The 24359-nt window shown below is 41.2% G+C and overlaps 1 protein-coding gene across 4 annotated transcripts; it reads left to right on the top strand.

Moving 5' to 3' along the window:
• Nucleotides 1–94: 94 nt before the first annotated feature.
• Nucleotides 95–19176, top strand: LRRC42 (leucine rich repeat containing 42). Of its 4 annotated transcripts, none has more exons than XM_059063172.2 (9): nt 392–593; nt 1859–1891; nt 6186–6672; nt 10616–10747; nt 12143–12261; nt 13501–13589; nt 13762–13875; nt 17232–17316; nt 18683–19176. In XM_059063172.2, exons 3-9 carry the CDS (start codon nt 6200–6202, stop codon nt 18955–18957), a joined length of 1287 nt encoding a protein of 428 aa, XP_058919155.1. In that variant the 5' UTR covers nt 392–593; nt 1859–1891; nt 6186–6199; the 3' UTR covers nt 18958–19176. The 4 variants fall into 4 exon arrangements, with proteins under 4 accessions (XP_058919137.1, XP_066863424.1, XP_058919155.1 ...); XM_059063162.2 differs by lacking the exon at nt 1859–1891 and adding an exon at nt 1930–2051 and having other exon boundaries at nt 404–593; XM_059063154.2 differs by lacking the exon at nt 1859–1891 and having other exon boundaries at nt 95–593.
• Nucleotides 19177–24359: the final 5183 nt, after the last annotated feature.

Here is a 24359-nt window from a genome sequence, read left to right as displayed (position 1 = left end):
TCCGCCCCCTCCCGCCCAGCCTCCTCCAAGATCCCGGTAGCGCACAGCTGTACTCCCGGCTCTACGTGCCCGGTCTCCCTCAGGCCCCGCCCCCAGACCACGCCCCCGTGCTCTTCCTTACTGCGCGGGCTGAGCTCCGCAGCCCCGCCCAAGGGCCTTTCCCTAAGGCAAGCGCCCGAGCACGCGCGGCTTACCCTCCCCCAGCTAAGCTGGCTCCCTGGGGCTTCTGAGACCCACGGGACCCGCCCTCGCGCGAGCACGCACGCGCAGTCCCCACCTCTCCCTGCTCCGAGCCCTAGGCCCTCAGGTCGTCGGCCCCGGGTCCGGCCCCGCCTCCAAGCGCGACCCCGCCCCTCATGCCGGGTATCGCGCAAGCGCGCCTCCCCTGCCCAGCCTTCCCCCCGCCCCTGCCGGCCCCGCGGTCCCAAGGCGCAGGTCGCCCCCAGCCCCCTCCCTTCTCCCGCATACTCTTCTGTCCCACCCTCCCTAGCTTTGTGCCGGGGGCGCGGAACCGCTTCCCCCCTCAGCCGCGCCGCGGGAGGAGGGAGCCGTCAGCGAGGAGCTGCCTCTGGCTGCCCCAGGCAGGGGCACAGGTAGGTGGCGGCCGCGGGCTGGGCCGCTCACCGAGCCCGGGGCTGCGAGTGGGGGCGGGTGTGAGGTTTGAGGGAGGGGTGGAATGGGGGAGGGGAAGACCGAGAGGGACGGGGCTGGGGTGTGGTTGGGTGAGAGGTGTAAGGGTCTAGGGTTTTCAGAGATGGGTTTAAGGGTTGAGTAGGGGTGCTGGGGTAGTGTATGGGGGCGTGTGAGACTTGGGGTTTGGGGCCTGGGTGGGAAAAGGGAGCAGGATTAGCTTGGGTGGATTTGGGGAGGGACATGCGTGGGAATTTAGAGAGAGGGAGAATTGCAGTACTGGGGAGGGGGAAAGTGGGATTAGCGGAGTGCAAGGAGGAAAAGATCTAGGATGGGAATAGGAGAAGGGGTGGGGTTTTGGGGGCAGGGAGAAGTTGGGGCTGTGGATTGTGAAGTTGGGCATAGTGAGCCGTGAAGGAAGGAGATTTTGAAGGTTGAGGGCAGAAGACAAGGAAAAAGATGGAGAGTTTGGGGTCTTGGGAGAGGGAATCTCAGAATGGGAGGAAGGGAGGAGTACATGGTGAAGGACAGAGGAAGAGTGCATGCGGGTTAGAGAGGGCGCGGGTGGAATGGTGTGGGGGGAAGGAAGGAGAGCCAGGTGGAGGTGGGCTTGCAGCTGGGCGACAGGGAGCCGCCTTTCAGAAGGGATGGAAGGATTGGAAGGGCGTGAGGTTTGAGAGGTGGGGGCAGGGGAGCTGGGCGTGGGTGAAGGGGGCGGATTAGGATTTTTGGTGTGGAGATTAGATTTTGTGTGAGAAGCTTAGAGTTGGCAGGTAGAAAAGCTGTGAAATGTCAGGGTGTAGGAGATTGGCCTGTTCTAAGAGGGAAGTAAGGAGCTAGGTATGGGTGAGAAGGCAGGTAGGAAAGTGCAAATTATAGGACAACAGAAATGAGTTGAAAACTGGATAATGGTGGTGACCCAGAACAATAAACTTGAGATTGTTAGTTGGTTATTGGTGGTTTGGAACTAGTTTCTGTTCAGGTTTTTATGTTAGAAACTTTCTTCAGAATACTGCATTTTCAAATAAACCAAGGGTGTCTGCAGCCTTGGGATGACGGCCATGGATTGACAGGTGTTTTCCTGGTGTGTGGATTTGGGTAATTTCTGCCCTGGCAGAGGAAGGAGGGGAGGCCTCAGTGTAGCTCTGTCCTGGCTCTGTTCCCACCAACTCTTTCCTCAGTTGTCCACTGTTTTTTTTATCTCCTCCCTCTCTCACCCCCCCCCCAGCTTGAGTCAGTGAATACCAGAGGGATCCAACAGGTGGGTGAGATTAATTTTTAACATTTTTTTATCCTTAGGGCTGATGTCATATTTTTATTCTTGAGAGACAGCATCATGCAGTGGCAAGAGCTTGAGCTTTGGAGTGATACAGCCTTGAGATTGAATTCTGGCTCTGCCACTTACTAGTTCTGTTTCTTAAGTAAGTTACTTTATGTCTCTGAGCGCCTTCATCTATTAAATGGCGATCCTGACTTCATAGGATTGTTGAGAATTACAGGAATCATTTAATATAGTACCTAACAGTGCTTGGCAACTCAGTGGTAGCTCTCACATCCACTATTGTTATTATCATAATCTTACTACTATTAATATTCCCGGGGGATTGTTAACTTACTTTACCTACTAAAGTTAGGCGTTTTCTTCTCTTTCTTTTCAAATTAGATAACCATAGACTCAGCTCACAATTTTAATTGTCTGCTTACCTGACTCTGTCCTTCCAGTCCACTTGACTGGATAGTCATGAGTCTTGCTTGGCAAACTGGCTTCAATATCTAAAAAGCTGTCAAGTTTAGTTATCAATTATTTTATCTTACCTCTTATTCCAAGAGGCTGAAGAGAACTGAGTTTTTAATGTAGTAAGGCTACACATCTTATTCATTTGATGAAATGACATGCTTCGTGGTAACTTTGGCTCATTTGTGGTGACCAAATACTAGAACATGCACTATTGTAATAGTTTTTTATGAGGTTTTATGGGTTACAAAACTGCCTCTCTGGAGACAGGGTCGGAGGCTATCAGAATGCCCTGGTACTCTGTCGCTCTAATATGAAGTATAGCTAATACAGATCTCCACTGGACTTGTTATTCTTTCACATACCGATTACTTAAATTTTCCAGTTCGTGTAGTATTTGTGCCATGGTATAGAATAGGCCCTGTCTCCTGAGGGGCTCCCTTATAATAAACCACTCTGTGTAACAGCCAGGCACAAGCAAAGTCAAGTTACAGAAGCTTTGTTTGGAATTTTCTCACCTTTGTGGTTCTTAACCTTGAAAGGCTTAAACATTAATTCAATTCTTAGATCATTTTATAGTACTTCACAAACTCTCAGGAAGCTCCTTATTGTGAGAGTGCAAGATGCACAAATTTAGTAGTAGCAATCAAAGGTCACCAGGATTTCCTGACCATGGTCAGTTCCTCAAGTATCATTAGTTGAAGAACAGAGAGCCCTTCGGGTTTCTGGACAGATGATGTGGGTTTACTCTTCAGGAAATATTTGATTTTTTTCATTGTTTAGAAAGAGAACTAGCATTTGATGATAATTTAAAAGTAAAATATAGCCAGAACTGTGCCGTTTTTGAAAATGATCCATGGAAGCCGAAGCTGCCAGGATTTGGGGCAGCCTGGGTAAGTGTCCTCACTTTGGTCCCAAGCTGCTTGTGCCCTCTGCTGGATGGAATCAGATTTTTCTGATTTTCACCGGAAGTGGTCATCCATTCATCCATTTGTCCATTTTACTCCAAAGTTTATGGAAGACACTATTGCAGGTGATGGTTAGGGGTACTACAGATAGGCAGACTCTATTTCGTTGCCAGGAAGTTTATCGTGTGCTGATTACTTATAATATGTTATCTTCTATGGAATTTGTCTTTTTACTTTTAAAATTAAGTCATTCTTGTTTGGGGCCATATCTGGTATCTACTTTCTGGTCTACAAGTAGAGTAGGACTCTGTCCAAATCCAGAGATAAAGACCAAAAGGGATCTGCTTTATCTCCTTATCAAAATTAAACTCTGTGAGACTGAAGAGGCCAGGTGCTTACCCCTGGAAGAAAAGCTTAGAATAAGTGAAGTATCTCCTTAGCAGCAGGCACTGAATACTGGCGAGAGTATGGATTATGAGAGCTAGCCATTTTTTTTTCTGGTTTTTAGATTTTTTTTTTTCCTCCCTGGTAGTACCAGTAGCAATATACTCCCATCATCCTCTTTGCTTCTACCACCTGCAGAAGGGTCTGGCGAGTGGGGGAGGAGTCTGCAGCTGTTGCCTGGTAGAGGAGCTGGCTCCTAGCAACAGTATCAGCAGGCCTTGCAGCTCAGAGTACTAAGTCTGTCCCGTTGAGATCTCACCCTTCCTCTTCATTTGGTTCAACAAATATCTGTTGAGGACTTATTCAAGCTAGCCTCTGTGTTGGGCCTGGAAAAGAAAAGAGAGATGAATCAAGTTAAGTGCCGTGTACTCAAAGAGCTAACAGCTTTGGGAATATTAGCAAGTGAACGGACAGTACACAGTGCGAAGTGCTATGTAGAAAGAGACATTGGTGCTCTGGGAAAACCAGACAGATGTGTGCACTAGTGCAGGGGTTAGGAAGTTTTCCCAGGAGAGGGATGGTGGTTGAGCTGAGTGTTAATGATAACTAAGAATTAGCTAGGTCAGGGAAGCAGAGAAGGATGTTCCAGCCAAAGGGAGCAGGATATGCAAAGGCCATTGAGACGAGAGCACAGCCAACTTACCTGGGTAGTATGGCTTAGCCAGAGAGTAGGGCATAAGGAGATGAGCAGGGAAGAGTGAGGCTCTCGGGCGTGGCAGGGCCCTCTGTTCTGATGTGCTTTTACACACATTAATTATCCTCAGGAGAAACATGGATCATACTGATACCCAAAAACAGGATCAGTGTTTGATCTCCAGAGACTCAGCATTTTTGATCACTGACTTGATTGATTGTTGACACTTTTAAGTGGCTTCAGAGCTACATCCTAGCCCTGCACTGATGCAGAAGAAGCTGGGTTTGTTCATTCTAGAAGTCAGTCAGAGTCTTTTAGAGATAATAGTGGCTTTTTAATCTATATTATATTAAGTTTTACCTAAAAATTGTAGCAATGATAATCATATACTTCCATTTTATTTAACGTGGCAATTTCTCGAATATTTTGAAACCTCACAGTTCCTCAGGAAAGCAAGCGTTTATTTCAGTTAGCGCTTGGACACAAAACGTCACCCATATGATTGCATAAATACCCTGCTGTTTTTGATATGTTGCCTTACTTCGGAAGTGCCAGCTAACTGAAGAAGTTAAGGCACAAGAGGTAACTAAAAGCTATTCTAGCCCTTGGAAGCATCACACCTCAATAGCTTTTAGTTAGCTATTGTGGTAGAGGTCTTTATTTGTGGATCCAAAAAACCATGTTGCTGTGGTCTGGGTAAGGTTTAGTAAAGGAATAAACTTTAGTTCCATGAATATCTACTCAGGGACTATTACATGCCAGAGCACTGTGTTGTTAGGGTGGATGAATTAAACATGATCCCTGCTCTCAAGGAGCTCAGATCAGCAGAACACGCCCAGAAATAAATCAGTAGCAGAACTGTGAGCCAAGTGCAATAAAGAAATGTGTGGAAGGTGCCAAGGTAGCAAGGGAGTTATTAGTTTCTAGCCTTTGTTCTGTGTGTAAACATGTTTTAAAAAACAGAAATAGTTGGACTTCCCTGGTGGCGCAGTGGTTAAGAATTGCCTGCCAATGCAGGGGACACGGGTTCAAGCCCTGGTCCGGGAAGATCCCACATGCCTCGGAGCAACTGAGCCCGTGTGCCACAGTTACTGAGCCTGTGCTCTAGAGCCTGTGAGCCACAACTACTGAGCCCATGTGCCACAACTGCTGAAGCTCACCTCCTAGAGCTCATGCTCCGCAACAAGAGAAGCCACTGCAATGAAAAGCCCGTGCACCGCAACGATGAGTAGCCCCCTCTCGCTGCAACTAGAGAAAGCCCATGCGCTGCAAGAAGACCCAATGCAGCCAAAAATAAATTAATAAAAATAAATTAATTTTAAAAAAACAAATAGTAAATTCCACATGTACAATTTGTAACTTGCAAATCAGTAAAAAATTTTACCATTTTAATGGCTGCATAACATTCCATGGTGTGGATGTATCATCATTTATATAGTAACACCCTTGTTGAACATTTAGGTTATTTTCGGTTGTTTTGCTAATATCAGCTGTGCTGCCATGACTTTCCTTGTAGGTGACTCTTTGACCACTTCTGTGATAACTCCCTTAGAGTGAATTTTAGAAATGAGATTTGAGCTGGCTTTTGAAAGATGAATAAGAGTTCACCAGATAGACAAGAAAAGGGGAAGCATAGGAAAGGGCATTCCAGGTCGAGGTAATAGAGCTAACCTCCAGTGCCAGAGTTCACAGGCAACTGGTAAGCTTTGATTCCCCAAAGCAGCCACAGGGCCTGCCTGGAAGGTTCATAAAGCTCTGGGCACAGCAAGATGAAGTTACACGTTACAAATGGCATTTTAATTGGATTTGATTTCCTTGTGCCTTGCTTTTACAGTTGCAACCAAGGCAATGTCATACTACCTCAACTCAGAAAACCACCTGGACCCAGGGCCCGTCTACGTGCGAGAAAATGGGCAACTGCACATGGTCAATCTGGCCTTGGATGGTGTCAGGAGTAGCCTGCAGAAGCCAAGGCCTTTCAGACTGTTTCCCAAAGGCTTTTCGGTGGAGCTTTGCATGAACAGGGAAGATGATACTGCACAGAAAGAGAAGACTGATCATTTCATCTTCACATACACCCGGGAGGGGAATCTTCGGTACTCTGCCAAATCCCTCTTCAGCCTCGTCCTGGGTTTCATCTCTGACAATGTTGATCACATTGATTCCCTTATTGGCTTTCCTGAGCAGATTGCTGAAAAGCTGTTCTCTGCTGCTGAAGCCAGACAGAAATTCACAGAGCCAGGTGCAGGGTTGAGGGCTTTACAGAAATTTACAGAGGCCTATGGAAGTCTGGTGCTTTGCTCCTTGTGTTTGCGAAACAGGTGGGTGTTCTGATTACGATAGTGAGTATTTTATTGGGTGTGTGAATTCTGTCAAGCTCTGGGGCTTAGTGGGCTTGGGCACTTTCCCCATCAAACAGCACTTGAGTTTAGAATTTCCATACACAAAGTGGTAGGCCATTTTGAGAAAAATCATTGTCTTTCTCCTTTCCCTTACCCTCCCAGACAATGCTTAGGTTTATTTTGAAAACACTTTACAAGGATTAGTTGATTGCCACAGCTCCTCCATTATGTAGTAAATACTCCTCTACCAACTTTTCTAGAAAGAGAAAATAGAAAAGACAAAATGTGATTTGCTAAATATATCTTGGTATGCTCTCGGGGATGTGAAGATTAGTAACCAGAGTTCCTGTCTCTATTCCAGTTTTCAGACCACTAGATATTGAGCATTAGATAAAAAGCAACTTTAGAAGAATAAGAGATTAAAATTTCAAGTGTCTTAACGTTTGGAAATTTTCAGTAAGGTCCCAACACCAGAACCAAGTTCTGTCTATTTTCTAACAAAGCAGATGTTTTCTCTTATGACCTGCCTTTGCTCATATACTTTTATTGATTTATTTAAAATTTTTATACCACCATCATGTAAAATGACTTTCAAGGCATCTACTAATTAAAAAGAAAAAATACACAGAAAAGAATTTAAACAAACACAAAAAAGTATAAAGTGGAACATAAGCCTCCCTCCCAACTCTCTCCTGTTTCCCTTGCCCAGAGGCAACTACTGTTATCAATTTCTTTTACATAATTCCAGAGATATTCTGTACATATACATGCATGTATAGCTGTCCCCTTTGTTATACAAATGACAGCACAGTGCTCACACTGGTATGCACTTTGCTTTCTTCACATATTTTGAAAATCATTTACCATCAATATGTGTAGATTTTTAAAATAGCAGTATAGTATACCATTATATATATCTTTATACATTTGGGAATATACTCTGTCTATAAATTGTATTCTGTTTTTTTCCTCCACGTACCATTATACCTTAAGTATTTCTCACAATAGTGAAGTTGCTTTTTATCCATTTGTGATGTCTGCATACTGTTCCAGTGGTCAAATTGGATGAGAATAGCACTTTCATTCACATTTGATGAGCACATAAATTAATGTAGCATTTCTGAAAAGAAGCTTCGCAATGTGTATCAAAAACTTTAAAAATATTCATATAATTTGTTTGACCCATTTATTCCATTTATTAAGAGTCTGTTCTAATTTCTAATGTAATAATCAGATATGAGAACAAATACTTTACATAAGGGTATTCATTGTAGTACTATTTGTAATAGTGAAAATCTGAAAGCTGAATATCCAACAAGAGGAAATTAATTAAGTAAATTATGGTACATTCATATAATGAAATAGTGTATAACTTTTAAGATAATATCCAAAGATCATTTAAAATGGTGTGGTAAAATGTTCATTATATAATAAATGAAAAAAATAAGAATTAAAATTATATGTATGATCCCAATTTTGTTTGTAAAAAAAATAGAAAATTTTACATGTATTGCATATATAGGGAGGGAAAAAAGAGAAACCCACTGAAATGTAATTTAGGTTACGAGATTGAAATTGGTTTTAATTTTCTTTATAGTTTTCCAGATTTTCTTAATTTTTTTCTCCAAGGAATGTGTATTACTTTTATAATCAGAAAAATATAAGAAACATTTTTAACAATCTTTTGGCTCATATTTTATTGTAACAATTACAAATAAGACAATAACTAAGACAGTGCTGCCTTATTCAGATATAAGAGTAAGATTTTTCAGTTGTGATCAAAAACTTTCCTTCTTTTGAATCCCCAAAGGAAAATAGGAAGAAGGCAGGAGATTTGGGTTTGCATTTGCAATTCTTAGCTGAAGCTGCAGCAACAAAGGTTTTACCAGCACGAAAGGGTTCAGGTAATGGGGAAAGAGCTTGAGAAAATAATTGAAAAATAAGATAATCGTGTAGGTACAGGCACTTGCTTTGTGGGGTTGGGTCACAAAGCTGCCTGCCAAAAGGAGAAGCCAGTGTCTTTGCAACTGGGTTTCAACCCTACAAAACTGTCTCCTCCCTGTGATTTTTAATCCCACTGGTGGTCACAGGAAGGCAAGTATTTGCCTTAAAATATCACCCTGTGTAACCGAAGTAATTATAATAGCTACCATTTAATGAGGGCCTAGGAGATGCCATTTACTTTTGGAACATTTTTTCTGATTTTCTTAATAGTCCTTAAAGGAAGTGATCATCAGCTCCATTTTCTAGCTGGAGAAATTGAGGCTCACAGAGGTTAAGTAAGTTTCTTACAATCATACAAGTAATTAGCATTGCTAAAATCCAAACTCAGGTCTGACACTAAAATATTTGTGCTGTTTCTGTTGCTTCTCCACTACACTCTTCTGAACTTTTTTTTTTTTTTCTTCTGAACTTTTTAAGGGGCAAGTTGTAAGACTAATTTTGAGCGAGACGGTAGAGCTTCAATTACGTCCTAGATAAGCATGTAGTAGTGTCTGTGGTTTTGCATGTTCATTTCTCAGCCTTGATTTTTGTAATGTTTGTTAATCATGTTATACATTGTGTCCTTCCCAGATAACCCTTGTTTCAGAATTACTAAATATCTTTTGGTTAATTGATCAAAGGATGTGTGTTTTCCTTTCTGTAATAGCCAGTAATTCCCCAAATTCCCATTAACCCACTTCAACTCTGTGATTGGAAGATGAAAAACAGCAGCTTTATTTACAATGCAATTAAAATATGTCTGAGTAAATAAGGCTCATTTGTGTGCCCAGCTGAGCTCAGTCACCAGGCAGCTTAGAGGGGGTATCAGTGCCCCAGGCCATCTGTACCCAGCAGTCAGGCCAGCGATCAGCTTCAGTGTATCTTATTCTGATTGGAAGTAGGAAGAAAAGAGAACTCCCTTCTTGTCCTTGGATTATTCAGTGCTGTTTTTGGTAATTATGATTCTGGCAACAGTAGAGAAATGTGAACACTTTTAAGTGTAACCCCAGTGATCGTAGCTTACCATCTCGCTGTGGAAACTACTAGACATCCATGAGAAAAGTGGATGAGAAAGGCATGCTCTTGCCCACAAGCATTTCCCTGTTCTCTTAGAGTCCTCTCCTGTTTCCTGTCACTTCTAATCCCTTTTCATTTTTTCTCACTGACATCATATGAAATAGATGGACAACTAGAAAGCAGGGTGGAGGCCATAGCTTGGGCTGTGCAGTGTCTTTTTGATCTTCTTTTCCTCTCCAGAGGCCTCCTGATACTTCCCAATAGCAGTTTGGCAAGGTGCCCCAGTGTAATTAAAGTGTTCATGCTTACAGGTTTGCCTTAATAACCATCTAGTTTAGAGTGAGTTCTTATAATAGTCATGCTGCACATACTTTTGGAGTAAAGTTAGCAGGATAGCAGTGGCACAGTGACGTGGGCAGCTACTCAAACTTGTGTTTGAATAGAAAAGATAAAACCTGACTGTCAAATATATCTTGATATGTTCTTGGGGATGTGCAGGTTAGAACGCAGAATTCTTGGCCTGTTCCAGTTTTCAAAGCACTAGATACTGAGCGTTAGATAAAAAACAACCTTAAAGGAATGAGTGATTAAAATTTTGAGTATTCTAAAGTTTGGATATTCTCTGATAAAATCCCAGCACTGACACCAAGGTCTGTCTGACTTCTGACAAAGCAGATTTTTTCTCTCGTGTCCTGCCTTTGCTCATATGTTTTTATTTATTTATTTAAAGTTTTTATTCCACCATCACGTAAAAAGATTTTTAGCTTAAAAAATTCAACCTGTGCCTACATAATAATCAGTAAAGTCTGCTTATTACATAGTACCTTGTCCTGATGGAATGTTGATGTGTCACAAAGCCACAAACGGTGATGTTTTAAAAGAAGGAAAAGAAAAGCTGTTGATTGCTCTCCACGCCCCACAGATATCTGGTGATTTCCGAAAAACTCGAGGAGATTAAGTCTTTCCGGGAGCTGACCTGCCTGGATCTATCCTGTTGCAAGCTTGGAGATGAGCATGAACTTCTAGAACATCTCACCAATGAGGCCCTGTCTAGGTATTGACCTGCCACCATTTGTAGATGAATTGTTTTGTTTCTTTTTTTAAAGGATGATCCAATGGGATCATCTTGAAGAATGTTGATTACTTCCCAATCCTGTGTTTATTTGCTAATTTTTCTTTCTAAAACCATTCGATCTCCATTTACTTGGTACAAGCAGTATAGATTGGATAACTCTTAGGAAAGTAAGTCACTAGGTTCTTTACCTAAATAAACTTTATTTCAACATATAGCACTTGATGCTACCTGTGTTGAAAAATGATTTTGCCCTGGTTTATTCTAGCAAGAGATGAGAAGTTATACAATTTCTACAATCATTATCATTTTCTATTTTAACTGCTAATGAACTATAAATTATTTTTAAAATGAACTATTAAAGACAGCCAAATAAATCCTTTTCAAGAACCATAATTTAAAGAAATCATCCAGTTCATACCATTCACAAATAGTCCGACTGATCTCAGTATGGCCAGCAGAGAGAAGGCCAGATGGATTCCTTTGTGGTTTAATAAACACCCAGAAGGATAACAGTACTACAAACCTGAGTCTAACCTGTTTCTTGGGGCCTGCCTAGGACAGTGACACCTACATACTGCCCTGTACAAAGGTTTTTTTTTTTAATTTTTAAATTTTATTTTATTTTTTTTATACAACAGGTTCTTATTAGTTATCTGTTTTATACATATTAGTGTATATATGTCAATCGCAGTCTCCTAGTTCATCCCAGCACCAGCACCACACCCCTGTCACTTTCCCCCCCTTGGTGTCCATATGTTTCTTCTCTACATCTGTGTCTCTGTTTCTGCCCTGCAAACCGGTTCATCTTGTACAAAGGTGTTTTTGTACAAGGTTAGTAAAGGTTCAGATTTCTTGCGTGTGGGACAGTGGAACACATTAATAACACCAGTTACAGGTTAGCTGAATGGATTGGGTTATGTCTGTACCTTATAAACCCAATCTGAAAATAGGATTTATAAAATAATTAGAATGAAAGAATTGTGCTTTGCATAACGAATTCTCATAGGACTTCTTAGCAGACTTTCCCAGTATATTTAGAGTGGTTTTTTCATACAGCATTTGTCAGGAATGCAGCTTTTGTGATAAACAAGTATTTATATCTTTAATGAAGTCCCTGTTTACCTCATTCTACCATATACCTTTAGTGCCCTTTGCCATTTGAGACTAGTACTACATGACACTTTGATCTGTAAGTTAACCCTCACTTAGCAACTGAAATAGCACGAAAATATCTTTAACTCTATTAAATACATTATGTGTGAAATAGCAGAGATTAGAAGATATATTTTTGAATGAAATTATGAAAGTATGTTTTCATGACTAGACTTTCTCAAATGCTCTTTAAGTAATTGACTTATGGACTTTGTTTTCTAGTGTAACTCAACTCCACCTGAAGGATAATTGTTTATCTGATGCCGGGGTGCGGAAAATGACGGCACCAGTTCGAGTGATGAAAAGAGGCCTTGAAAATCTAACATTATTAGATTTATCTTGTAAGTTTTATTAGAAGTTATAGATGATTAATGTTGGAAGAATGGACTTAGAAATCATTTAGTTCTTCCCCTTTGTTTGAGAGGTGATAAAATTGAGGGGAGGTGACTTTCTTAGGTGCCACAACAAGTTAATGGCAGAGAAGGACCTAAAGCCAGAGGCTCTTGACTCCTGGCCAAATACCTTTCTTGGCATTGTGCCACCTCTGTAAGGTAGTAAAAGCCCTTACAGATTCACCCATGCCACTTACTCTCTGCAGACAGGGCAACCTTTCATCCTATTCACAGCATATACGAAGGACGTTTGGCTCATTTTTACTTTCTTTGAGTTGCTGGTCTTTAGTGTCTGTCAGCTAGGTCATTTTTTATCAATAATTGCTTGGTGAAAATCAGGATGAAATTCACAGTTTTGATAACTTGCGCAGAATGAACCAGTTATTGACTCCAGTAGTAGAAAGATGGTAAGATCATTTATGATTTAACTGAGCATTTATTGAATACGTGGCAGGATGGTATGGTGTCAAAAATATAGAAGGAGCAGGGGTTTGAGGTCAGAGGACACTCCTTGCTCTGCTACTGTGTGCCCTTGTGCAAGTTATTTAACCTCTCTGAGCCTTGGTTTTGGCTTCTGTGAAATTAAGATAATAATAAATACCCTCCCTTCCTCCCAGGAAAGTCTGTTCATTTAACAAATATTTTTTGAGTGTCTACAATGTGCCAGGCACTGTGCTCATGGTCTTTAGGACTCAGTACTAAATGCAGTATTCTCTGATATGAGAAGGTGACATATAAGAAAGGATTTTAAAAAATGCAGGTTAGTAAGACATTAATAGTTTCTGTGCCTCAGTGTCCTTGAAAATCTTTTTAAAATAAATCTTTTACTTTGGAGGTAAAATGGCTGTGAACAAAGTCTAATATACCATTCTAATACATGTTTACGTATGTTGTTTTCATATGGTTCCAAATTAAACCCTTTGGAATAACTATCTGGATCATTAATTTTTCTGCTAACCCCCAGCTCCTAGAAAGTTAAAGCTGTGAAGGATCTTAAGGATCATCTAGCGTGGCTCCTTCACATTACAATAGGAAAGATAAGATTTCTATATTCAATTTACTCTGAAAAGCTTGTTCACTCGGTATTTTCTATTTTATCATTGTTTGGCCGTTTCTCCTGAGCTTATTGTTGGCATTGTAGCAATACTTACAACTATAACAGAATACTATCTATGTTTTGACATTTAGGTAACCCTGAGATCACAGATGCAGGAATTGGATACCTCTTTTCTTTTAGAAAACTAAACTGCTTAGATATCTCTGGGACGGGACTCAAGGTAAGACTTCTACTCCCTGCTCTTACTTTTCCAAACTTATAATTTGATATTTTGCTTGTGCTAATTGGCATTTAGAAAGGACTGGTATCTGTGATGGTGCTTATTTCCTACTGAAAGCAAGTAAGAGTTAACCAGATGTGTGTGCATTAGTGTTCTGGTCTTCCCTTACTAGGACGTCAAAGCTGTCAAACACAAGCTTCAGACCCACATAGGTCTCGTTCACTCCAAAGTGCCTTTGAAGGAATTTGATCACAGTAACTGCAAGACAGAGGGCTGGGCTGACCAGGTAAGGCAGATTTTTCTCCCCTACAGTTAATGTGACTTCATTCTAATTCCAGGTGTCTTATTCAACACTTGGACAAATGTTCATCCTCTTGGTACTCCTTTGCTGAATTGTCATCTTCAGTCGAATCCGAGATACTGATGCCCTTGTAACTAACCCAGTTACTTAAGAAAAGGTGTTAGATGCCAGTCCTTAAATCTCATGCTCTTGTTGCTAGATTGTGCTTCATTCGTATGGTACCTAGGAGAAAACGCCTTCTTATAAATGACTCAGAAAATAAATGAATTCTCGCTTGCTATGCAAAAAAGCAGTATGACCCAACTTCACAAGGACAGATTTTCTTAGCAGTGTGTGTATACTGGAAAGAGAATAAGCCATACTGATAAGAATTCAAATCTAACTCTTTCCCTTTTTGGGGGCAAATTTCTTAACTCTTAGAGCCTTAGTGAAAAAACATCTTTTTTTATCCTGAGCTCTCCCATTTTCTTTCTTTCTTTCTGAAGTTTTAAACATTTTATGTTATGTACAAAGAACTAGGACTGTTTCTTTGGAAAGGTAGATGTCCTGGATGAACCATTCAAGGAAGTTCACTTAGTCCTACTCAATGAAGCCAATATCCTCCAAGTACTGGCAGAAACACTGGTGACACGTATTGAGACCATATTTCCAGATCAGACCATGCTAATTTGAGCAGACTGAGCCCTTCCATTTTCAGCTTCTTAGTTGAACTTTGATGCTCTCTTGTCTTTTTGATGGTCTTCCTTAAGTTGGTAAAGTACAGACTTAAGTAGAGAGTCAGAAGGTAACCAAGTAGTAGAGCACCAGTAGATGCCAGCCTCCCTGTGGCTGGTGCCTTTCTCCTTCAGACATTTTAAACCAATGTTTATTGGTGGAGGCCTAGAGGACCCACCAGACCCACCAAACTTTTTGTTCTGGATCCCTCCTTGGCTCCAAGCAATGATGCGTAGTGGTGGACCTATCCAACCACCTGATTGTAGCATCACCTCCCTGTAAGTAAACAAGAAGGGGTGCTGGTGAATCAGTGTTTCAGAAGCACTTTGAAGTTGGTGAAAATGCATGCTGAAATCATTACAACAGTTCATTGCCAGACAAAGTTTATAGAGCTGGAAGAATCCTAGATACATCCAGTAGACTTAGGGCAGGTGTGGGATGGTCTTACAAGGGCTTGATGTAGTTTGGTTATGGTAGCAGGTGACATGGTGGAAAGAGCATAGGCTGTAGGGTCAGAGGCCTGAGTTTGGGATCCTGGCTCAGCAACCCAGTAGGGATATGACTTAAGGCAACTTTGAGTCTCTGTTTATTTATCTGTAAAATGCAGAAACCAGGACCTTTCTTGCAGAGCTAAGGATGAAGTAAAATACCTAATAGCCTGGACTGAAAGCACCCTGCAATCTCAGCTGGGCCCTAGGACTTGCCAGCAGTGCTTTATCTATCTTTTGTTGATCCTTATTGAAACTGTTTCAGGCTGACTCCATCCTCCTCCTGCCTCATTCTCAGCAGGTGACACAGAAAAATGAGGCCATCTAACAGGAGTTCCTTTTCTTCCCTCTGTCTCAAAATTTCTACAGTTCTGCAACATATCTCACTTCCCTCCTGTCTAAGGGAACAGGTATGCCTCTTTATTCCAGTGATAAGCCCTTTAGTGGCTTCTTTTCCTTTTAGTTCTGTTCCCTGAGATCTCCAGCTTACTCTGTGATATTTTACTAATAATTATTTCCCTCTACTGCCCCACCACTACATCTTCAGTCTCACTGTTGGCCATTTTCTTTCTGTGTATAAACATGTTACTTCTATTCTAACATGTTCTTCATCCCCCATTGCAATTGTGAGTTGTTTTCTTATCTTCCCACCTCCTCACTGCCTACTCAGTTCTTAATCCCTTGTAAGCTAGTTCTGGCCCCCACGGCTCTGCTGCAGGTGTTGTCTTGAAGGTGGCATGTGATCTCATTCTTCACCTTCCTTGGCTTTTTTGAAGTTCTGATATAAACATGCATGCCTTATGCTTTTTCTCTCTGGCCTTCCTGCTCAGTATCCCCTAACTTTCTCGCTTCTCCCTTTAGCTCTTGCTGATTCCTCATTTCCTCTTCTCCTCTTCTCTTCTATCTCCACCCACTCTCCTGGTGATCTGAACTGTTCTCAGAGCCTTTACTGTCCCTGCGGGAATGATACCACCTTCTCTTACACGTTAGACCTGTTCCTAAATATTCTCCATAAATCTCTGCCAGGAACCTCAAATTCAGCTTGTCCAGAACCAGGCTTGTCTTCTTCTTCCCCATCCCCAAACAGCTCTTCCTAATTGACATTCTTATTTCTGTTAGTAGAAGCACAGTTTTCCTTATTGTCCCCTGAGCCACCAGATTCAGTTCATCTTAGCATTCTTTTAGATCTGTCCCCATTTTCCATGCTCAGGGAGGTATCATAGAGGGGCTGACAACTAAGATTTATTGAGTGCTTCCTATATTCCAGACACTGCTAAACCCTTCATGTATGTTATCTCATTTAATCCTCACAACCGCCCAGTGGGCTATGTACTATTATTAATCCCGATTTTACAGATGAAGAAATTGAAAGACAGAAATTAAATCACTTGCCAAGGGTCCCCTGGCTAGTAAGTGGTGGAACTAACTCTGGAACGATATTCTTAAACTATGTGTTGTGCTGCCTCTGTGACCTGAAAATGTTTGTCTTGACTTTCTTTTATGATCATTTCATTGCATACCATGAGAAGTGTTGAATTTAAAGTTCTTGCTACTTGTGCTATATGTGAAATAATTGTTTACTTTATTTATGTGTAGTTTATACTAAACCAAATTTTCAAAAGAATTTGTAGTAGCTTGTAATAAAAATACATTTGTAGCAGTTTAAAAAAATGGAAACTGATCATAAAGTGTCATGAGAATATGGAAACATGGTCCTTTCACACAAGAGTGTGACTATAACTCACAAGAGTGAGTTATAGTTGGTATAGTTTAAGGCATGAAAGTGAGTCTAGGAATGTGTGAAAAGTATTATGACTAAGGTTTTAAATTTTAGTATTTAGTTTAAGGGTATGCAGTTTATTTCTAGATTGGAATAGAGATGAAAATAGGGAGTCAGCTTTGTAGATTTTTTCTGAGTCATGAAAATATGTATATCCAGCATGTTTGTATTCTGACCAACTCATGCCTTAAAACAGAAAATCCAGACTTGACTTGGCTCTTTTTCTTATTACCATCATCTGACGTAAGATTACCATGGGGGTTTGTGTTTATGGAAAGAGAGGGGTGGGGAACAAGGAAAGCTTGAGATCAAAAGCTTGAGATTTGGTTTGGATTCAGATCTTTCCAAATACATTTTAGATTGTTCTGCAGTGGGAGCGTGTGACTTCGGAAGCTGTGAAGCCACGAGAAACGTCGGAGCCTGGAACAGCAGCTCAGCATTTCTGTGAGAAATTCCCTTTCCTTTGGAGTGTTTTGCCCTTAGGTTATTTGCCCTTAAAGCACTTAGCTCATCTTCACTCAGTGGGAAAATTAATTATGATAGTATTGACTTAATTAGAGCACTGAGACTTGTATTCTGTCAACACAGCTTACAGTGTAAGTTCACACTTAGCTTTGAGTACCAGCACCAGGAAAATAACTTATTAAATGTATGTATGTATGTACATACGTGCTTATTGACATCCCATCTTGTTCCAGAAAAGATTTGCAGTGGTACAAAAGTAGATGGATACAGAACATTAAAAAGGAATTAAAGTGTAGCCAAAAGGGACAAGCAACCCAAGTATCCATTAACAGATGAATGGATAAACAAAATGTAGTATTTACATACCATGGAATATTATTCAGCCGTAAGGAGGAAGGAAATTTTAACACATGCTACAACATGGGTGAAATTTAGAGACATTCTGCTAAGTGAAATAAGCCAGTCAAAAAGACAAATGTTGTATGAGTCTTCTTACGAGATTCCTAGAGTGGTCAAGTTCATAGAGACAGAAAGTAGAATGGTGGTTGCTGGGGACTGAGGTGAGGAGTGGTAGGGAGTTACTGTTTGATAGATACCAAGTTTTAGTTTCCAGATACCAAGTTTTAGTTTCGCCAAGCTGAAAAAGTTCTGGAGATGGATGGTGGTAATGTTTGCACAACAATGTGAATGTACTTAATGCCACAGAACTATACACTTAAAATTGGTTAAAATGCTAAATTTATGTTATGTGTATTTTACCCTGCTTTTTTCTGTAAGGAGTTAAAGGATGAAATCGAAGTGAAGGAAAAATAAAGGTAGAAAAATAAGAAAAATTAAGGGCAAACCAAAAAATATAGGATAAGGTTGTATCATCTGCTAGAGTTGTGCCGCAGACTTGGCTGTTTTTAGAAGACAATCAAGTCCAGATTTTGAGTAATAATAGCTGACATTTTTCGAGCTTTTACTATTGTGCCAAGCATTGTGCTAAGCACCTTATGTTACTTTATCTTCACATCACCTTTATGAAATAGGTTTTATATCCTTCTAAAGATGAGAAAACTGAATCTCAGACAAGTCACTTGCTCAAGGTCATTTATCCAGGAAGTGGCAGATCTGAGATTTGAATCCAAATCTGTGATACTCTCGTGTGAGTACATACCTTCAACCTGTGCTGGTGCATTTGCTGTAAGTTACTTTACAGGGCACTCAAAAGGGAATAAAATTAATCCAAACCTCACCCTGTTTGGGCCTCTTATCATTTCCCTTGTATCATCTTTCTGGACTTAGGCAGCCGTTAGCAGCGGCATAGGAAAGCTCATTGCCCTTCCGTCTGTCACCCTTACAGATGGGAAGCGGGCTCGAACAGAAGCCCCGGTGAAGTGTCACCTGGCAGACACCCACATGAATTCTTCTGAGAAACTCCAGTTCTATAAAGAGAAAACCCCAGATTGCCATGGACCACTGTTGAAACACGAAGCCCTCTCAAGCCAGGAGTCAAAGAAGAGCAAGAAGAGAGCTTTCGAGGAGCCAGAGAAGGAACAGAGCAACTCTTCACAGTCTTCAAAGCAGAAATATGTGTGTCTTGCTGTGGAAGACTGGGACTTGTTAAATTCCTATTGATTGGCGGATATAAGTTGACCTTTTTTTCCTCCAACTCTAGTGTACGAGGAAAGGAGGCTTATGTTTTCCTTTTTGTTTGAATTTACCTATGGCATTAGCATAGCAAGCAGATATTTCTACTTTTGTGGTGGGGGAGGGGAATGCTATGGAAGTATGTAATAATTTCTAATGTATATTTTCAATACATAGTAATTTTTTCAAATAAACGTTTTTGCTGTCCTTAGGTTCTCCTTGTGAAAAATAGACTGGAGCCACAGGAAGTAACACTTTGGTTTGGGACGAAGGCCATGTGAACTAGTAAGGCAGCTTAGCGTCATTTGTTACTACTCCAGTTTGGCCCAGCCTCAAGTTAAGTGAGTTGTTTAAGGCCGGAGCTTATAAGAACCAGAATTTATATTTCTTTCTGTCCAGCTGTAAAGCCCACTCTATTACATTGCCTTCTTAAATAATAGTTACCATTCATTAAAATCTCAAATATTAGGTCTGTTAAGTAAACCACCAAGCATCTTCACAATAGTCCTGCCAAGTAAAGATTATCACCTCCATTTATCAGATGCAGAACCTGAGACCAATGACACACCTTAGACCAGTGCTTCTCAAGCTTTATTGTGCATGCAGATCACCTGGGGATTTTTTTTTTTTTTTGGCCACGCTGCGTGGCATGTGGGATCTTAGCTCCCCAACCAGGGATCGAACCCACGCCCCCTTCATTGGAAGTGAGAAGTCTTAACCACTGGACCCCCAGGGAAGTCCCCTGGGGATCTTTCTGAACTGTAGATTCTGATTCAGTAGATATGGAGTTGGGCTTGACATTGAACATTTCTAACAGGTTTCCAGATGATGCTAGTGCTTCTAATTTGTGGGCTACACTTGGAGTAGCAAAGCTCTAGACCTTCATTGTCCAGTACCGTGGCCCCTACTCACATGTGGCCCCTGAACACATGAAATGTGCCTAGTCCAAATTGAGATGTGCTGTAAAATGCATACTGGATATCAGATATCAGAGTCCAAAAGTATGAATGAAAAAAATCTCCATTTTTAAGTACTGATTACATGTTAAAATGGTAATTTGGGGGTTAAAATATTTCATCTGTTTTTATTTTTCTGATGTGGCTACTACAATATTTACCTGGCTTGCATTCATGATTTGCATTATATTTCTGTTGAACAGTGCTGCTCTAGACCATATTCCATCCATAAAAGGTGAGCTTAAAGCAAGACTTACTGGCAAGTAAAAGGAAGGGAGAGAATGCCTCGAAGAATTGAGAACATCGTTGTGATAGATTTGACATCTGGAAATGCTCTGGAGTTTAACCAGGATTTTAATAAAAGTAGATCTTGGATCTGATATGTGTTCTATTTGCTATTCAGAGCTAGTCAAGGTGCTACTCTGTAAGTGTGGCCTGTTGCCCAGGATCATGTCAAAAGTTGTGATTTTTGAAATTTATCCAATGAAAAAGATTCAGTGCAGATAGTTTTTCGTTGTGGAAGTAGAGTTGAGCTTTAAAATGTCATTTGGGTGAACAGGAGCACAGCTTGCCAGATTCCTAGTACAGACATCCTTACTTGTCAAACTTAGCATATATTGTTAGTCAAACCTGAGTCTAATTTGATCACCCCCCACTGTCACCGCCCCCTTGTTGCTGTGGTGCAAAGCTCTGTCAGAAAGTGGCATCTGGGCTTCCCTGGTGGCGCAGTGGTTGAGAGTCCGTCTGCCGATGCAGGGGACACGGGTTCATGCCCCGGTCTGGGAAGATCCCACGTGCCGCGGAGCGGCTGGGCCCGTGAGCCGTGGCCGCTGAGCCTGCGTGTCCGGAGGCTGTGCTCCGCAACGGGAGAGGCCACAACAGTGAGAGGCCCACATACGGAAAAAAAAAAAAAAAAAAAAAAAGTGGCATCTGATTACTCTTCAAACATCCCACCTGTTCTCATCATTTTGGAGGGCAGATCTTCCTTCAAAGCAACTTATGATTACTTCTCTTTTATAAACAGTATACTTTTGAAGCTAAGATTTCATTTTCTTTAATCCTTTTTTTCTTTCAAGGTTCTCATTTTCCTCTGCTGGTGAGTCCTTTAAGCAAATGTTTCTTGTTTGATCCGTACAATTCATTGTAGTCATTCAGATGGAGTTATGAAAGTCTAGTCTTTGTTTTAATGATTGAAACAAATGATGAAGGTCAAGAAATTAGGACTAGTATAAAATAGATGAGGTAATCTATGTGTGTGTGTTTAACTTACATGTAAGATTAACTTTTTTTTAAATTAGAATTTCTTTTTTCTTCTTAGAATTTACTTTCTGACTCATTATGAACTTTGGGCAAGTGACTCAGTTCTGCTAACACTCAATTTACCTCTTTAAAACTAGGCCACCTACCTACATAATGCTTGCAAGAATGAATAAATCAGTGTTACTCAAAAGTATGGTCTGTGGACCCCTGCCCCAGAGTCTCCTGGGGTATTTGTTAAAATGAAAATTCCTGTACGCCACCCATATTTACTGAATCAGAATCTTTTAGTTTGTTAGAATTATGTAATAATCTGACATTAAGCCAAATTTTCTTTTCATACATTTATTCCAAAAAATGCTGAGCCATTCATGTATTCATTTGAAAAAGTATCCATTGAACATTTAACCTGTGCCAAGTGTTGGGGATTCAGCAAGACAAAAGATGGTGTATGCCTTCAAGGAGCTTCCATTCAAGGGAGGTGAGACAGACATGTAAGTAAACAGGACAGTAAGTTAGCAAGCTAAGTTCACATAGTGATAAAGTGGAGCTGGTAATGAGATACTGGGGGACAGGGATGGGGAGAGTTTGGTTTTTAATTAATTTAGGGGGTTGCAGAAGGCCTCTCTGAGGAAGAGATGTTTGAGCTGAGAAGTGTGACGAGAAGGAGCTAGTCGTGTAAACATCTGGGTCTGAGGAAAGGAAAGAACATGTGCAAAGCCTGAGATGGGAAATGCTTGACACATTCTAGGGACAGAAAGAAGAAAAAGAGTGAAAGCCAGGTGGCTTGTGCATAGTGAAGAAGTCGTAAAATTTGAGTTTAGGAGAGAGACAAGTGGCAGATCATCTAGGCCTTGTGGGTCATGGAATTTGAATTTTACTTCAGTGTAACAGAAAGCCACTGATTAAGCATAAGTCACATGTCATCTGACTTCTCTTTTGAAGAGTGAACCTTTGCTGCTCTATGGGCTGAGTGTGTAGGACATGGATCACAGTGAGAGCAAGAGTAGAGCAGGGAGGTCCAATCAGGACCATTAAAGAAGTCCAAGTGAGAGATGATGGCAGCTAGTACTACATAGTAGCGATGGTAGTGATGATGAGAGGTTGGATACAGGGGCTAATTTGGAGGTCGAGCTGATAGGTCATGTTGATTCATTTGGTGTCAAGGAGTAAAGGAACAGAGGGAGTAAAATCAAAGGTGACTCCTTCCTAAGGTTTTGCCTGAGCAACTGAATGGATGGTAAAATGCAGGAGAGGAGTAGGTTTGGGGTGAGTGGGGAAATCAAGACTTCTGTTTTAGATAAGTTTGAGAGGCCTAATGAGATGCACAAATAGGCAGTTGGACACATGAATCTGGAGCTCAGGGGAATGATCAGGACTGAAGGTATAAAGTTGGAGTTCTACAGTATAGAGTTGATATTTGGAGCCCATGACTGTATACGATCACCTAGGGAGAGTGCAGATAGAAAAGAGAATGGGGCCTGGGCCCTTCCCACACTTAAGATCATGCAAAAGAGGAATGGGTGCTGAAGACAGAGGTAAAACCAGGAGAGTATAAGCCTAGAAGTGAAAATGTTATGATAAGAAGGGAGTGGTGAGTTGTGTCAAATACTTCAAATTGGAGGAGGACAGGTGATTTGGCAATTTGGAGGTGGTTTGTGGCTTTGATTAGGTTTGGGGGAGAGGTGAATGTTAAAAACCCAACCAGAGTGGATTAAAGAGAATGGGAGATGAAGAAGTGGAAATAAGAACCACAGAAAAAATTCCTCAGGCCACGTCTCTTTTCTATCTGTACTATGTAAAGGAGTATAAATTCCAAATTCTTGTAGTAACTGGGGTCTTGGGGTCAAAGAAGTATTTTCTTTTGTAGATTTTTATTCAAACATTTAAAAGTAGAGAGAATAGAGCAAACCCTCATATGCTCGTTACTCATTGTGTTAGGCGTATAATAGCCCCCCAAAAATGTCCAGGTCATAACCCCTGGAAATATGTTACTTTACATGGTAATGGAGACTTTGCAGATGTGATCAAATTAAAGATCTGGAGATGGGGAGATTATCCTGGATCATCCAGATAGGCAATGTAATCATGGGGGTCTTTCTAAGAGGGAGGCAGGAAGATCAGGGTAAAAAGCAGGAGATGTGGGCTTCCCTGGTGGCGCAGTGGTTGAGAGTCCGCCTGCCGATGCAGGGGACACGGGTTCGTGCCCCGGTCCGGGAAGATCCCACATGCCGTGGAGCGGCTGGGCCTGTAAGCCATGGCCTCTGAGCCTGTGCGTCTGGGGCCTGTGCTGCGCAATGGGAGAGGCCACAACAGTGAGAAGCCCGCGTACCACAAAAAAAAAAAAAAAAAAGCAGGAGATGTGACGATGGATCCAGGAGGTTGGAGTGATACAGTGAAGGGGTCACAAACCAAGGAAGGCAGGCGGCCTCTAGATGTTGAAGAAGGCAGAGAAATGGATTCTCCCCTGAAGCCTCCAGACAGAGGGAAAATACATGAGAATGAGAAAGCATGAGAAATGTTAAAGAGCAAGGAATTAGCTCTCCTAATAATGGAAGTGCTTGGGACACTTAGCTTCTTGACAAGTCTTGCAAAGTTAGCTTGCAGCTTTTTTTCTGGTCTTGAGATTCTCCCCACTGCCTTTTTAGTGTTAAACTTAGCTTTGATCTTCTAGAGTCCTGTAATTAATACCATGTCAAAATAAATAGAACATCTTACTAGAAGGCCTTGCTCTGTTTCGAGTCCTTCCACTGAAGGTTTTTCCATACCTTTGGAGATAACATGAAGGCCTAGCTTTGCAATAGATTTATAAGAGAATATTCTGGCAACATTAAAGGCAGTATGACTTCTGGGTAGTAAAGAGCAGTGACACAGCTTTTCTGGCCACCTTTAAATGGTTAACGTGTCTTTGGCCATCCTTATTTTTTGAAATTTATCCTAAAACCCAAGTTAGTTCTTGATATACCAGTGTTGAGCCCTGGCCATACCTGTATCCTCTTAATTGGAGAAGAAAAATTATATTCTGGAATTCCTAGATTGGCCTGACCTGGCTGATTTTGACATCCTGCTGTTATGGTCTCGCTCTCAGTATCTGTAGCAAAAATTTCCCCTCTGCTTCTGCTTCAGCCTCTTGTTCCTGGCAACTTCCTCTCTCTGTCAACTCTCAAAGATGGTTCT

The sequence above is a fragment of the Kogia breviceps genome, chromosome 1 (genome assembly GCF_026419965.1).
Source record: "Kogia breviceps isolate mKogBre1 chromosome 1, mKogBre1 haplotype 1, whole genome shotgun sequence".
Taxonomy (NCBI): Eukaryota; Metazoa; Chordata; class Mammalia; order Artiodactyla; family Physeteridae; genus Kogia; species Kogia breviceps.
The sequence above is the reverse complement of the archived record's forward strand: the minus strand, read 5'-3'. Positions and strand labels throughout refer to the sequence as shown.